General features: G+C 48.9%; 2 protein-coding genes across 3 annotated transcripts in view; one reads left to right on the forward strand and one right to left on the reverse strand.

Annotated features, from left to right (window-relative positions):
• Positions 1-12086, reverse strand: part of AAGAB (alpha and gamma adaptin binding protein) — a 157560-nt gene extending 145474 nt beyond the window's left edge. For both annotated transcript variants that reach the window (XM_083371592.1, XM_083371591.1), the window contains exons 1-2: positions 11968-12086; positions 1405-1595 (exon numbers count right to left, since the gene is read on the reverse strand). In XM_083371592.1, the coding sequence (XP_083227718.1) occupies positions 1405-1595; positions 11968-12034 (258 nt within the window). In that variant the 5' untranslated portion in view covers positions 12035-12086. The remainder of the gene's footprint in view (positions 1-1404; positions 1596-11967) is intronic.
• Positions 12087-12365: 279 nt separating this feature from the next.
• IQCH (IQ motif containing H) overlaps positions 12366-16461 on the forward strand; it is a gene marked incomplete at both ends in the record, with an annotated part of 134872 nt that continues 130776 nt past the window's right edge. Inside the window, one exon of the mRNA XM_083371727.1 lies at positions 12366-12416. Coding sequence (XP_083227853.1) covers positions 12366-12416 — 51 coding nt within the window. The remainder of the gene's footprint in view (positions 12417-16461) is intronic.

The raw sequence follows: 16461 nt of genomic DNA on the forward strand, positions 1-16461 counted from the left end.
ATGGAAGAAAAGAGAGTTGGAACCCAAGGTGGCTTGTTCTGAGATCCTGGCTCAATTGCTTTCCTCTTTTCCTTTAATGGCTACTACCTAGAGACTATCAGGGAGTTGCAAATAACTGAGAGTCTCCTGCCCTGCTAAGGAGCACAAAGGAAGAGAGAAAGGGACAGGTCTAAAGAGAGAATTCCCATTTAGGAATTCTAAATTCTGCAGGTGGTCGTTCTCTCTACAGAATGAAAGCTTAGGGGCCTCAGGGATGTCTGTGACAGGCAGAGGGTTGCTGGTGTCCAAATCTTTACATTTCTTCCTAGGAGTCACATCTATCTACTTCTAAAATTAGGTTTAGATTTAACATATGCATTTCAAACATATTGTTCAACCAACCCACTTGCTACATCTACATATATTGCTATATCTACACTGTGGGTGCTCCATTGCTGGAGGCCTTCAAGAAAAGATTGGCAGCCATTTGTCCGGGATGCACGGAGGTTTCCTGCCTGGGGCAGACCAGAAGACTCCCAAGGTCCTTCCAGCCCTGTGATTTTATGATTCCACAAAAGTCGAATCAAATGGTATATCCATCATACATAATTTTTAGGCATTGTTTACATTTAGATGCTTTTACAAAAAAGGAAGAGCAGTATCAAAGCCACAACAACAACAATGGAATGCAACTTTAATCTAAGCAAGTAGATTTCACAATTTTATGTATTTGATAGAAAATAGCCCATCCTTCATTCAGGAAGCCAAGACAACATACACAATCTATTTTTTCCCCCTCCGCAACAAGGTTATGGGACAGGCTGGGCTGAGAGAGAGTCTGACCTGAAGTGGCCCCAGGAGTGTCTGTGGTTGAGAGCAGACTCGAACCTGGGCCTCCCGGCTCCCAATCCAGCAGGTCCTGAACCACCATCCCCCCCCTCATACCATGGAGGGAGACCCAAGTTATGCAGACTAGTGGAAGTTCTACAATCAATAACATGATTGTTACCATGGGTTACCCTGTGCTAAGATGGGTAGCCAATAAATTTTATAAATAAACAAACAAACATCCAACAAATTCCTTGATAAATTCTCAGAAAGTATAGAAGAATAATGTATGGCAATGCGTATCTTTTCATGTAAAGCAGAATTTCTCAACCTTAGCAACTTTTAGATGTCTGGACTTTAACTTCCAGAATTTCCCACCCATAAACTCTATAAAATCACTCTCCAAACACTGGGAAGGAATTGATTTCAAAGCAGACGGTGCTTTATAATTGTAATACATTCATCAGTTCAACAAACATTACAGGTCATAGATGGCAGACCACCACCCACAGTTTCTGAACCAGAATGTCCACGGGGGGTGGGGGGTGGATTAGATGACCTCAAAGATCCCTTCCAATTCTGCAGGGCAACACTCACTGTGGTGCTGTCGAAGTAAACCAGGAAAGCCTGAATGGACGCCGCAATTTCCGCCGACACCTGAAACACATTTGCCACCACGCAGAGATGGATGGCAGCTGAGTAATACTTATTGTCTATCGTCCAGGGGTACAACCGGGCTCCGCTCTCTGCGGCAAGATGCTCGGGAAGCTCTTCTTCTCCGGTGATACCTGCAGGACAGAACAAAGAGACCTAAATAACCAGACAAGGAAAAGACCGGAGGAGGAAAGGGGACTCACAGCTGGAAAAAAAATCCCCTCTCCTGCTTTCAGGTTGAAAGACTTTGTGGGCTGGACAGAATTGTGGCAGATCACCCCCTCCCCCCTCCCCTCCACATATATGCTGTTCACTGAATTAACTTTCATCTATTTTTACCAGTGGCCCATGAGAAGGGTTGACCCAGCTGGCTAAGTACAAATTGGCTTCCCATTGCCACCCACACCAGGGTGTAAAAAACACCCGCTGGTTGTCTAGAATCTTGGAAGCATTTTGTTCAGACGGCTGGCCTTAGGAAATTCCCCATAGAAGCCATGCACATTTTCATACAAATATCACCCAGGCTTCACACTATAATGACACCTTTCTATATCTAGCTGCAGAGAATATACCCATTTTTGGATAGGCTTTAAGCTGACATTACCACCCCAAAAAAGTCCTTCCCCAAACCCGCCATAATGACAAAAATAGTGGGTTGGAAACAACCATGTCGTGGGAGAACTGCTCACTTTAATTTTTGATATTTCCAACCTCAGGGTGGGCCTGTGGTATCACATACAAAACGTTTTGGAAGAGAGAGAGAAAATCAACTGATGCTTTGGCAACCACAACCTTTTGGCAGGCCTCCCAAGCTAGCTTTCTATGGCTTGTTTTCATAGGGCGCATGCCAGCTCTTGGACTTGATCCTGTGCCATGCCCCAGACCAGCCCTCCCTCCAATGCAACAGCTGGCCCCATATTTGCATACAACCTCACACGATCAGAGGCAGAGGAACACCACTGGAACACACAGACGTGTCAAATGAAAAAGGTAACAGCTGCTTCAGCCCAGCACTTTTCCTCAGAGCCAAACTGAGTTAGAGGATGAATCTCCAGTCGGGCACTGCCCGAGTTACCTCTGAGCTGAGCAATCCTGCTCCATCTCCTTCACCAACAAAAGGGCGCAAGGGATCAAATTCTCCATCAAAATGGAGAATTGAATTGACTTTTCAAAATGATCAGATTGACATCTCCTTCGTTAACATCAGTGTACATGACTTCATTAACATTTACTATACCAGGGGTCATCGACTTATGATCGGTCACTTAGCCATTGAAAGAATAACAGAATAACAGAGTTGGAAGGAATCTTGAAGGTCTTCTAGTCTAACCTTCTGCTTGAGCAGGAGATCCTATACCATTCTGGACAAATACTGTAGTTGTCCCTCTCTTCTTGAAAGCTTCCAGTGATGGAGCGCCCACAGCTTCTGAAGGCCAACTGTCCACTGATGAAACGTTCGCACTGTCAGGAAGTTTCTCCTTAGTTCTAGGCTGGGTCTCTGTCTGATGAGCTTCCATCCATAACAGAATCATGTGTGAAAAATGGTCATAAGCCCCTTTTTCCAGGGCTGTTTCAACTTCGAGCAGTCAGTAAACAAATGGCTGTAAGTTGAGGACGACCTGTATAGTCTCTCTGTGTGTGTGTGTGTGTGTGTGTGTGTGTGTGTCCACTTGCCTATATCTCCTTCCTCAAACTTCGTAAAAAATACAAGCGGGATTGCAAATTCCATGTTGGTTATCCACTGTCAAGACTGTTCAATAACAAACACAATCCCACACATCGCAATTTTTTGAAAAACACAGTGAGTGCTTGTAGTCCTGGGCTAAAGCCGGACAGCAGAAGGAAGACTCCACACAGAAACCAAATTCTGGCTCTCTCCAGCTTAATCTTGGTCTTAACTTCAAATTCATAAGATTAAAAATGTTTCTTCTAGCATACTTCAACTACTGGGTTTTAAAAAAAATTTAAATTTTTAAAAGTTTTAATATTATTGCTGCCAAATCCTTCTGATCTAAGCTTCCAGCACTGCTAATTCACTTCACAAGTATCTTTAACGTTTTTAAAAGTACTTTTTAAGATGGTCCCCATTTCATGGTTCCACTGCATTGGCCTGCGAACACGGTGTGCCTGGAGAGCCCCCTGGTGGAATGAAGCACAAATCCTTCCGCCCAAGTACAAAGCAACCGGCTCCGGCTGTCAAAAGAGCCAATGCAGTTTTGGGTTGCATCAACAGGGAGTGTTCATGTCAAAACTTCGGAAAGCGTTCATTCTCCTCTACACTGCACTGATTGGACCACACCCAAACACGGTGTCTAATTCCGGTCAGCAAAGTGCAAGAGGGATGCTGAGGAACTGGAACGAGTGCCAAAGGGCCTGGAAGTTCAGTCTTATGAAGAACGGTTAAAGGACCTGGATATGTTCAACTGCTAGAGCAACAGTCTTCCTTATTACGACGTATGGGTGTGAGATTGGGACACTAAGAATGACTGCCCAGAAGAATTGACACCTTTGAATTGTGGCACTGGGGTACATTACTGCGTATACCATGGACAGCCAGAATAACTGACAGAGAGGTATTAAATCATATAAAACCAGAAACATCACTAGCAGCTAAAATCACAAGACTACGTCTGATTTTCTTTGGCCGTGTCATGCATGCAAATTCATTGGAGAAGCCAGCGGTGCTAGGAATGGCTGGTGGAACAAGAAGACGGGGCAAGAAAGAACTCGCTGGCTTGATAACATCAAATCTCCATGCAACTCAGCCTTCCATCCTTCCGAGGTAGGTAAAATGAGGACCCAGATTGTTGGGGGCAATTAAGCTGACTTTGTAATAATGCCGCTTGGGGTGTGTGTGAAAGCCCTAACAAGCAGGCATATACATAGAATGAAGGCTACTGCTAAGCTTGTAAGCCGCCCTGAGTCTTCGGAGAAGGGCGGGATATAAATGGAATTAAAATAAATAAATAAATAAATAAATAAATAAAACGTTGAGCACCCAACAACTGAAAGAAGCTGCGCTTGACAGGGTAGCACGGAGAGGACTTGCCTATAAAGTTGCCAAGAGCTGGACATGACTAAATAGTTAAAAACAACGAAGCAATGTTCAAACTAAAGAAAAAAGGTTATGGGGAGACAATATTTAAAGGACTGTCACAGGAAAGAAGGATTTATTCTCCATAGCCCCCAAAGACAAGAGCTATGGGGGAATATGTTACAGTGAGAGACTGGAAACAGTTGAACATCCTGCCTTCTGAAGTTGTGGAGTCTCCAACACTAGCAGTTTTGAAGAAAATGTTGGACAGCCATTCGTCCAGGGTTGCTGCACTGGGAAGGGAGTTGGACCAGGACAGGGCTTTTCAGGGCTTTTCAACCTTTTCACCCATTGTATCACTTTTAGGATATGGCAACATCCGAGCACCACCAGTCGCCTAGCAAGGGGTCAAAAACTTGATGACCAAAAAAAAAAAAGGAAAAAAGTGATGCAGTACAGGTAGTCCTCAACTTACAACAGTTCACTTGGTGACTGTTCGAAGTTACAATGGCACTGAGAAAAGTGCCCCCCGAGCCACAGCCGAGCAAGACTCCTGCCCGCCCGCCCGGCGGCGCTCTTCCTCCTGTCCGAGGTTTTCATTGTTGTGAGCATTTCTGTTGAGGATTGGCTGTTTGGTTTTTATTCCCCCCCCCCTCTGCTGGGTGGTTGCAGCAGGTTTTGGTCACTTCACATGACCCTGGGACACTGACCATCATAAATATGAATCAGTTGCCAAGCATCTGAATGTAAATCACAAGACCCCGGAACTGCTGCAACATTCCAGCTGATCGGCACTTCAGGATCAGCGCCGAGCTCCAGCTGGAGCCTGGTGCTGATCCTGGCGCTTCCACTGAACACTGACAGCCCTGCAGCTCCAGCCGTCTCTCGCTCAGGCTTCTGCGGTGCTGCCACCAGTTCAGCTCATTCCCCTCCCCCACTACCACTTTTCTAGGATGGTCGCGTACCACCTGCCAGGTGCCAATGTACCACAGGTGGTGCCTGTACCACTGGTTGAAAAGCCCTGGACTAGGAGACCTCTAACGTCCCTTTCAACCCGAGGATTCTATAACAATTAGTTTAGTTTAGTTTGTTAATATTTCTATACCGCCCTTCTCCCGAAGGACTCAGGGCGGTGAACAGGGCAAGAATAAAATGCAAAGTTACAAATATTAAAAGAAGATTAAATAGTTGCCCATTAAAAACAATTAATACAATACATTTATAAAAACCCCAAAAATACAGCAATAAAAACCCCACCAATCCCCCATCAGGCCAGGCCGGCTTGTTCGAATAAAAATGTTTTTAGATTGCGGCGAAAGGAGCGAAGATCGGGCACCATCCAGAGCTCTACCGGTAACTGATTCCATAGTTCCAGAGCGCCCACAGAGAAGGATCTCCCCCTGGGGGCCACCAATCGACATTCTCTGATCGGTGGCACCCTGAGAAGTCCCTCTCTGTGGGAACGCACAGGGCGCAGGGAGGTTGATGCCGGCAGCAGGTGTTCCCTGAGGTACTCCGGACCCCTGCCATGTAGGGCTTTAAACACCATTACTAGTACCTTGAATCTCACCCGGAAGACAACTGGTAACCAATGCAGCTCACGGAGCAGAGGTGTAACATGGGAGTATTGGGAGATTCCCAACACAACTCTCGCGGCTGCATTCTGTACCAGTTGGAGCCTCCGGGTGGTCCTCAAGGGCAGCCCCATGTAGAGAGCGTTGCAGTAGTCCAGATGAGAGGTCACGAGCGCGTGAGTGACCGTGCATAAGTCATCCCGGCCTAGATAGGGCTGCAACTGGCGCACCAGGCGAACCTGGGCGAAAGCCCCCCTAGTCACAGCCACTATATGATCTTCCAAAGTAAGCCGTGAATCTAGGAGGACTCCCAAGTTGCGAGCCCTATCTACGGGGGGTAATAGTTCACTCCCCATGGAGAGAGATGGAATATCCAAATTGGCCCGGGATGAAGGTATGCAAAGCCACTCAGTCTTGTCGGGGTTGAGTTGAAGTCTGTTCCTCTCCATCCAGACCCGAACCGCCTCCAGGCAACGGGACATCACGTTGAGGGCATCACTGGGGTGGTTTGGGGTCGAAAGAAAAAGCTGGGTATCATCAGCGTACTGATGATACCCAACTCCAAAGCCACGAATGATCTCACCCAGCGGTTTCATATAGATGTTGAACAGGAGAGGCGAGAGGACCGACCCCTGAGGAACTCCACAAACGAGAGACCTCGCGGTCGACCTCTGCCCTCCTGTCAACACCGACTGCGAACGTCCCTGGAGATAGAACCACTGTAAAACCGTGCCTCCCACTCCCAGTCCCGAGACACCGCAGCAAGATACCATGGTCGATGGTATCGAAAGCCGCTGAGAGGTCTAATAGGACTAGAACAGAGGAGTGTCCCCTGTCCCGAGCCCTCCAGAGATCATTCACCAGCGCGACCAATGCCGTGTCCGTGCTGTACCCAGGCCTGAAACCCGATTGGTACGGGTCTAGATAATCCGCTTCATCCAGGACCAGAGGGAGCTGATGCGCCACCACACTCTCAACAACCTTCGCAAGAAAGCGAAGGTTGGAGACCGGACGAAAGTTGTTCAATACAGCTGGGTCCAAGGCAGGCTTCTTGAGGAGGGGCCTCACCACCGCCTCTTTCAAGACGGCAGGGAAGCTACCCTCATTCAAAGAAGCCGATATAACTGCCTGGAACCAGCTGCATGTCCTCTCCCGGGCTGCATAGACCAGCCAGGAAGGGCACGGGTCCAATAAACATGTGGTGGAGCTCAGCCTCCCCATAATCCTGTCCACTTCCTCTGGAGTCACAGAATCAAACTCCTCCCAGGTGATATCGACAAGACCGCCCGTGTCCTGATCGTCAGACTCTGCCCAGTCAGAGTCCAGACCGGTCCGAATCCGAGCGATTTTGTCCGAAAGATGTTGGTTAAACTCCTCGGCACGACCCTGCAAGGGTTCCTCCCTCACCTCTTGATTAAGGAGGGAGCGAGTCACCCTAAACAGGGCGGCCAGGCGATTATCTGCGGACGCGATAAGGGTAGCAAAGTAATTAGACCTTGCCACACTTATCGCAGCGAGATAAGACCTAATATAGGCTCTTAGTCGCAATCGGTCGGATTCGGATCGGCTGGATCTCCAACCGCTCTCTAGGCCCCGTCTCCGACGCTTCATCTCCCGGAGCTCCGCGGAAAACCATGGAGCTCGACGGGATCTGCACCGGGTCAGGGGCCGCAAGGGTACAACTCGGTCAAGAGCCTCAGTGGCTGCCCTTTCCCAGGCTTCCACTAGGGCATCTGCCAAGCTGTGAGCGAAGGAGGCAGGTGGGGACCCCAGCGCCGCCTGGAACCTCTCGGGATCCATCAAGCGTCTGGGGCGGTACCATCTAATTGGTTCCACACACCCACGGCAGGGGGTGGCAAAACGGAAGACCAGCCGCAGGAGATGATGATCGGTCCATGACAGGGGCATAACAATTGGGGAGCCCCCACCAATTATATATCTTCTATGGCCTCTGTAGGGTTTTTTTCTATGAGATTCCTTGCTTCCCACAATACACAGGAATGTTTAGCTCACGGGTCGGCAACCCGCGGCTCCTTAAGCCGTCTCCTGCGGCTCCCAGTCGCCCGGTGTGCGCGCCCCTCTCCAAACGGGCAGTGGCACCGCCCGTTTGGAAAGCTGCTGTGGCACGTTTGCAGAGCTGCCGCCTTCCTCCAAAGGCGGTAGCTTTGCAAACGGGCCGCAACAGCTTTCTAAACCGGCGGCAGCAGGTCTGCAAACGGGTGGCGCCGCCGCCCATTCGGGCGGAGGTGTGCACACACCTCTCCAAAGCTTTGGAGAGCTGCGCGCGCACCTCTCGGAACGGGCGGCAGCACCGCCCTTTTGGAAAGCTGCCGCAGCCCGTTTGCAGAGCTGCTGCCTTCCTCTGAAGGCGGTAGCTCTGTAAATGGGCTGCGGCAGCTTTCCAAACCGGCGGCAGGTCTGCAAAGGTGCGCACACACCTCTCCAAAGATTTGGAGAGCTGCGCACACACCTCTCAGAACGGGCGGTGGCGCCGCCTGTTTGGAAAGCTGCTGTGGTCCGTTTGCAGAGCTGCCGCCTTCCTCTGAAGGCGGCAGGTCTGCAAACTGGCTGCGGCAGCTTTCCAAACCAGCGGCGGCAGGTTTACAAACGGGTGGCAGTGCGCGCGCATTTCTCCAAAGGTTTGGAGAGCTGCGTGCACACCTCTCCGAACGGGTGGCACTGCCGCCCATTCGGAAAGCTGCTGCAGCCTGTTTGCAACAACTCTGAAGGCGGCAACTTAAATGACTCTGGCGGTGCCCAGGCTGAAGGCGGTGCCGCAACCCAGCTCCTGTCGCCAGGGAGACCCGTCGCCGCGCAGGTACCTGAAGGCGGCAACTCTGCAAACAGGCTACGGCAGCTTTCCAAACGGCCAGCGCCACTGCCCGTTCGGAGAGGTGCATGCGTAGCTCTCCAAACCTTTGGAGAAGTGCGCATGCACCTCCGCCCATTTGGAGAGGTTCGCGCGCACCTCTCTGAGTTTGCAGACCTACCGCCGCCTGTAAACAGGTGGCGCCGCCACCCGTTCGGAGAGTGGGAAGGTTTGGAGAGCTGCGCGCGCACCTCTCCGAACAGGCGGCGGTTTGGAGGCCCCGGGGGTGGCTCTGGCGGCGCCCGGGCTGAAGGTGGCACCGCAACCCAGCACCCGTCACCGTGCAGGTACCTCTCGTTTTGCGCATGCGCAAAACATTTTGTTTTTTGTGCACGCGCGTGCACTTTTTGCGGCTCCCACTTTTTTGTGTGTGTGATGGAACCGGTTCCGAGTGGCTCTTCTGCTTTTTCAGGTTGCTGACCCCTGGTTTAGCTTGCTCCATAAAACATCAACAATACAGTATGTACATATATATGCAAAACTCATTACACTATTCCTTTTTAAGGTAATCATATTATTCAAAGACATTGCAAGTAGCAAATAAAAGACACTGAAACCAAATGTGGGGAAAGAAAATGACGCTACCGTAATTAAATCTAGCTTCCCCCCCATTCAATTGTGTTTGATTCTCAGAGATCAGAGATTGCCTGGATAAGTCCCTGCAGGTTTTTTGGCAAGATTCTTGAGAAATGGTTTGCCCTTGCCTCCTTCCATGACTGATTCAAAAAACAGCTGGAAAATGCTAATGTCAAAGGAGAACTTTCCTAGGATTTCCTAGATCAAAATCTGATGTTTTAACTGCCACGCAACTTCAGTATCAGAACTGTGTGTGCTCCCTCCTTCAAGTCAGTGTTGACACCTGGCAATTACCTGGTCTATTCTCTGCAGCTTTCTTGGCAAGATTTCAGAAGTGATTTGCCTCCTTCCTAGGACTGAAAATGGGACTGGCCCGAGGTGAGTGTGTGCCTAAGGTGGGATTAGAACTCACGGTCTCCAGGCTGGTGCCCTTACCACAACACCAAACAGCCTCTCAGTTTCATAAACATGGAATGTTAATTCACTGATTTTCAAGAGCACACTTCTCCTGAGATTTAGTCTAATTTATTTCTCCCTGAAAAAAACTAGTAATATATATTTCTTTCACCAACAGTTTCAAGTAGTCTGGTAATGTAAGCTGAGTACTAATGATATAGCAGCTTGATACAGAAGAGAAACTGTCTAGGTTCAGAACAGATTAAGCAGTTGTTTATAAATAACCAGGGAAAAATGCAGTAATCATTAAAAGCCACTATATATCAGAACATGTTTCATTACTAATTAATGGTTTAAGCAGTTTTTGGGTGACTTTCCACCTCCTAGCTCAGAAAATGCATGGATGTTAATGGATCTATTGCTGCACAACTGTAACAAGTGGAGTGATTCTATATCAAATCTCCAGCAGATGACTATAAGCTTCCATTCTGAGTTCTGTGCTTTGCTTGGATAAGGATGCGGAGGGGCTTTATCAGACAAATAACTGGCAGAGGGCTGGCAAGATTAACTAAAACCGAAGAGAAGCAAGATACAAGCATTTGTGCATTTAAGGTAAAAAAATGAAGACACAACCATTCAACCAATTAATCATTGAGCCAGCTGTCTATTACTTTTACTAAAAAGACAAACAGCGTCTCAGTTTGAATTCAAAAACAATTTCTAGATCACAAAAGTGGTAGAACCGTTTAGTGCTAATCAGACTAGATGGGACACTTATTTGATGCTGCCAAATTGGGTTATGTCAGGCAATAGTAACCACAACAAGATGTTTGAAAATAAAATATGAAATGGCTGAAAGACAGGGATATGATTAGCTTGTAGAAAAGGCAATTAAAGGGTGACCACGATAATTATCTTCAAATATCCAAGAGGCTGCTATGCTTAAGATGGCAACATGGGCCAATTGACACTTCAATAGGCAGGATTAGAACTACTGGTAGGAGGTGAAAACTGAAAATGAATACAGTACAGTACATTTCAACCAAACATTAAAAGAAATTTCAATAGCAAAAGCTATTGAACATCTAAAAATAGTGGGCTGTTGTTCTTTGACAGACATTTGTTTGGCATATTTATTTGTAATCAATTAAAATAGGGAATTTCATTTTTATTCTTATTTTTAAAGAACGAGGAAGGAAACAGGAAACTTGCACTGACCCGTCCTAGAGGATCCAAAGGCAAAATTAAACAAACTAAGTGAGACATTGAAAATGTTCCAAGCCCATCTAGCTTCCTTAGAACAAAAGGCAACAGCATTTTGAGGAAGATCTGCAGGAAGTTGAAGCATGCATTTCCCATAAAAGCCAAGGTATTGCTCAGCACTCCTTCCTGGCCTCAAAAAGGGGGTTCCTCCTCTACCACTTTTTTTCCCTTCCTTTGGATGGGAAGTGGAGAGAAAGAAACTTTCTGGCTAAAAAGCAAAATGCAAATTCATAAAAAGATGAATCCTGCTCAGCATTTCATTAGGATGATGCCTAATAATCTGGAGGAGCAAGACAAACAGCTTTTACTATTATTTTAGCCTACCCTTTTAATGTGCGTGATTGTGTGCACGTGTATACACACACAGTTAAATTTATATGCCACAGCAACTACACGTGCGCAGACACAAACACATCCTCAGCTCAAGGGGGGAACACATCCCGCAACAAAGAGCTACCCTGTGCGGTAGGCCGGGCGGGAGAAAGAGGGAGGGAGGCCCAGAATTCACTCGCCCGGCTGCTAGGCCAGCACCCTCACCAGGCAGGCAGGCTCTCTGTTGCTGCCCTCCCGCGCTCATCCAGTTTAAGTCCAGGCCTGAGAGGGCTGCATTAGGGATCTCACTGCCGGCTGGGAGAGCAGCTGCCCTCGGGCGCAGCCTGTACATGCTCAGGGACTCTTTGCTTTTCGGGGCTCCGAGGGGAACATCTCTCGCCACGGGCAGGGCAGGGCAGGGCCAGCGCTGGGAAAGGGCCTCCGGGGAGGGTGAAGCAAGGCCGGGGCTCGAGCCGACTCACGTTTCGCCAGCTCCTCCCCGGGGAAGCCCGCGGCGCAGCTGGCGACCAAGGCGCACGGGACCGCCATCGCGCAGGCCAGCGACCTTGAAAGGCCCGGCGCTTCCCTTTCCGGCGCAGGCCCCGCCCCTTCCGGCCCTTACTATTTTAACAAGGGTTGTGGGGGGAAAGCGAATAAGCTCAGTGAACGGTTGCAGCGAACACGTAATCTCCGAAGTCCCGAGAAATTAAACAGACACCTCCGCGCCTCTTTCCTTTCGCGGACAGAAAGCGGAGCTGGTCCAGTTCACGTTGCTGCGGCCGCTCCCCCCCTCCGACGGGCTCACGGGCCGCGCCCGGGCCGCGCGTCCCGTTGCTAGGAGGCGAGGTCACGTGGCTCCCGGCGACCTGCCGCGCTGGCCATGGCGGGGGCGGCGGCGCCGGGCCTGGAGCTGAGCGGCGTCCTGGGGCAGGTGGGTCGCAGGAGGTGGCCGCTGCCCGGGGGGCGGCTAGGCTAAGGCACGGCTTGGCTAACCGTGGTCTGTTGCGTAAACCACGATGGGCGGGGTTTCGCAGCCCTGCAGCCTGCCACGGGCTGGGTCGTGGCCGGACCTGGTAAATTGACCGCGGCAGGGTTGGCAAAGCCTCTCGGCTCGCTTTGCAGCGCGCAAGGTTTTTTTTTAAAAAATAAGAATGTATTTATGGTTCTTTGACTCGGGATCTCTGGCCAGAGGCTGCCCTGAGCTAAAGCCCGGCTGACTTAAGACGAGTCTCCCTGGATGAAATTAGAAATAGAAATAGAATAACGGAGTTGGAAGGGACCTTCGAGGTCATCTAGTCCAACCCCCCGTTCAAGCAGGAGACCCTGTACCATTCCAGACAAGCGGCTGTCCGGTCTCTTCTTAAAGGCCTCCAGTGATGAAGCGCCCACGACTTCTGGAGGCAAGCTCTTCCACAATTGTCCTCACTGTTCGGAAGTTTCTCCTCAATTCCAGGTTGCTTCTCTCCTTGATGACTTTCCATCCTTTGCTTCCTGTCCTGCCCTCTGGTGCTTTGGAGAATCATGTGCCCCCCTCCTCCTCTTCTTTGCGGCAGCCCCTCAAAGACTGGATGGCCGCTCTCCCGTCACCCCCCCCCGTCCTTCTTTTCTCTAGACTGGCCATGCCAGTTCCTGCAACTGTATGTTTGCTTGTATGTTTGCTATGTTTTAGCCGCTAGTCCCCTCACACTGTCTCAATCTGATTGGTTGGGTTTCGGGTTTGTGTTCACTTCCTAAGTTGGAACATCATTTTTGTGGCTGAGTGCCCTGCACAAACACAACTCCTGAGTGTTGTGTTAACCTGGGATAAGTAAACAGCACCGGAAAGAGGGAGTCAGGCCATTCTTTCTTTTCCTCTTTGACTGAGTCGATCTCCATCTGTAGTCTAGCCTGAATCCCCTTGCCTCAGCATAACCGATTGGACCTTATGAAAGTTTCAGAAGAAAGATGCAGTAAGCGTGGGACTGATGCTTCAGTTGCTCCAATGCCACCTCCTAGCCCTCTGCCTTTCGATTGCATTTTTGCATGGCTCCTATCCAGTGGTGGGATTCAATTCTGTGAACGACTGGTTCTCTGTTTGGATGCCGCTTCCGGAAGTCCATTCTGGGCCTGGACAACAAAAAATTAGCTACCGGTTCTGCAGAAGTGGTGCCAAATGGCTGAATCCCATCACTGCTCCTTGACACCAACAGCTCTAATCCTGTGTTACCTCATATAGATTTAACAAATGTTTTCCTCTCCCAATTTAATATAACTCACAGATCCCTCAGAAGTTACTCTTTCCCCTTTTTAATGTCTAACCCAGGGGTCGGCAACCTGAAAAAGCAAAAGAGCCACTGGGAACTGGTTCCATCACACATAAAAAAGTGGGAGCCGTGCACGTGCATCCACGCACGCGCATGCGCATAAAACAAAATGTTTTGCGCATGTGCAAAATGTTTTTTGCGCATGCATGGATACATGCGCGCGTTTCCACTTTTTTTTATGTGGACGCACCTGCACGCCAGCGGCGACGGGTCTCCGTGGTGACGGGTGCTGGGTTGCGGCGCCGCCTTCAGCCCAGGCGTCGCTGGAGCCACCCCCAGCAGGTCTCGACACGGGTGTTCAGGCAGAGAGGTGCGCACGCAGCTCCGCCCGAACAGCGGTTTGGAGACCTGCTGGTGCCGGTTTAGAAAGCTGCCGCGGTTTCTAAACCGGCACCAGCAGGTCTCCAAACCTCACCTCCGCCCGAACACCAGCAGGTCTCCAAACAGGTGTTCGGGCGGAGGTGCGAGAGAGGTGCGCGCGCAGCTCTCCAAACCTTTGGAGTGGTGCGCGCGCAGCTCCTCCCGTTCGGAGTGGTGCGCGCGCACCTCCTCCCGTTCGGAGAGGTGCGCGCACACCAGGTGACTGGGAGCCGCACAAGACGGCTCAAAGAGCCGCATGCAGCTCCGGGGCCGCGGGTTGCCGACCCGTGACCTAGCAACTAGAAACAACTAGCTTCTACCTGATAGAAGTTACTAGACCCATGTTCCTTGAGTTCCAGAGACTTGTCAATTTTAGATGCACATGGGGAAGATTGTATTGATCAGTAACAGTCTTTTCCAAAAGCATCATAACTACTAGAATGAAGAGAATGAGTTGAGTGGGCGGGCAGGGTACCATCTACTCAGTTCTATGCTCCCCTTGGATTTAATTGGCTCCATTTGCATTTTTTTTCTCAACCAGTTCCACTAGTTCCAGAGATCACCCATTTAACAGAATTTGATTTTAACCAAAACATTTAACAAAAATATCCCACGGTATATTAATTAGCAAGTTAGTTAAGTATGGGCTCTTGGCTGTGATAAGTGAATACTTGACTGGCTCAAAATTCAGACCCTGAAAATTCATCACCAGTTTGTAATCTAGAGCAAGGAGTAACAAACTGTTTGTGTGAAAGGCCAGATAGTAAATAGTTTAAGCTTTGTGGGCCAGGTTCACACAAGGATATTATGTAGGTTCTTATATAACCAGAGGGAAAACAAATTTCCACACTTTTTTGATGAAATTCCTTTTCTTTGACACACACATCCCTCACACCTCAGGAGCCAGGTGAGGTCAAAAGCCCCAGCAGTCGAGCGCTTCTGCAGGTACAACTTGCAGGCCGAGGAGCCCAGTGACTGTTGGACAGTACCAGCCTGCCAGCAAGGAGGCCACCAATGCCCAGGATGCTCAGCCCCACCTTTCGTCTTGGGAGCTCAGCTGAGGTTCAGGCCTAGCTAGCTCCATCTGCCCACCCACCTGTCCATCCTTAGCTCAAAGGCCATACAGAAGCAGAGGGCAGGGTGGATTTGGCTCATGTTGACCACCTGATCTAGAATTTGTCAGGTAGAGTAAAAATTGTCCTGTCCTCTATTCTTCAACATTTTTATTACTAGATGAAGGGTGGAGGGAATGCTTATCAAATTTACAGATGACAAAAGATGTAGTGGGGTAGCTAAAAAAACAAAAAAATTCACCAAAGCCACCAAATTTAGAGAAGGATCACATCTACTTGACCAGATGACAAAGAAAATCTGAGCAAAAAAGATGAATGAAAACATGATCCACGGTGCTCAGAACCTCAGACTGGGCCCAGGGTTCACTTTCCAGCATGACAGTGACCCCAAGCGCACAGCCAAGACAACCCAGGAGTGGCTTAGGGACAGCTGTGCATGTCCTAAGGAGGCCCAGCCAGAGCCCTGACTTGAACCCTGTTGAACATCTCCAGAGGGACCTGAAAATGGCTATCAACAGTCGCCATCCAGCTTCACTGAGCTGAAGAGGATTTGCGAGGAAGAAGGGCAGAAAGTCCCCCCAGTCCAGGTGCGCAAAGCTTGTCGTGTCACACCCCAAAAGACTCGAGGCTGTAATTGCTGCCAAAGGTGCTTCAACAAAGTACCTAGTGAAGGGTCTGAACACTTATGCTAATGTGATATATCAGTTTTTTTCTTTTTAATAAATTTACAGACATTTCTAAAATTGTTTTTTCACTTTGTCATTATGGGGTATTTACTACATTAATGAGAAAAAATGAATTTCAACAATTGTAGAATCAGCCTGCAGCATAACAAAATTGACAAAAGCGAAAGAGTCTGAATACTTTCTGAATGCATTGTACGCCCGTAGAAAGCTATTGGTTCACTTAGCAATGAGGGTATTCACTTAATGACCACAGATTTACTTAATGGCCCAGGGATTTAACAACTGCCACAAAAAGGTCATAAAATCAGGTTATAGCCACGATGAGCATTCTCCATTGCTGTGTAACTCGGTGGCTACCTGTGCATCTAGGTAACAATTTTGTTAGCTTCCTTCAAAGCAGCTCTGAATAACACCCCAATCCATGTCTTAGGAAAACAAAAACAAAAACTCTTGGAGTCAGTTCTAGTCCAAAAGGAATTTTTACTAGGACATGCTTGGTTGTGGAAATACCAGACAGGACTTAGTATTGTTTTACAAATTGAAACTCTATAAAG

This window comes from Vipera ursinii, assembly GCF_947247035.1.
Source record: "Vipera ursinii genome assembly, chromosome: 11".
In the NCBI taxonomy this organism is placed as follows: domain Eukaryota; kingdom Metazoa; phylum Chordata; class Lepidosauria; order Squamata; family Viperidae; genus Vipera; species Vipera ursinii.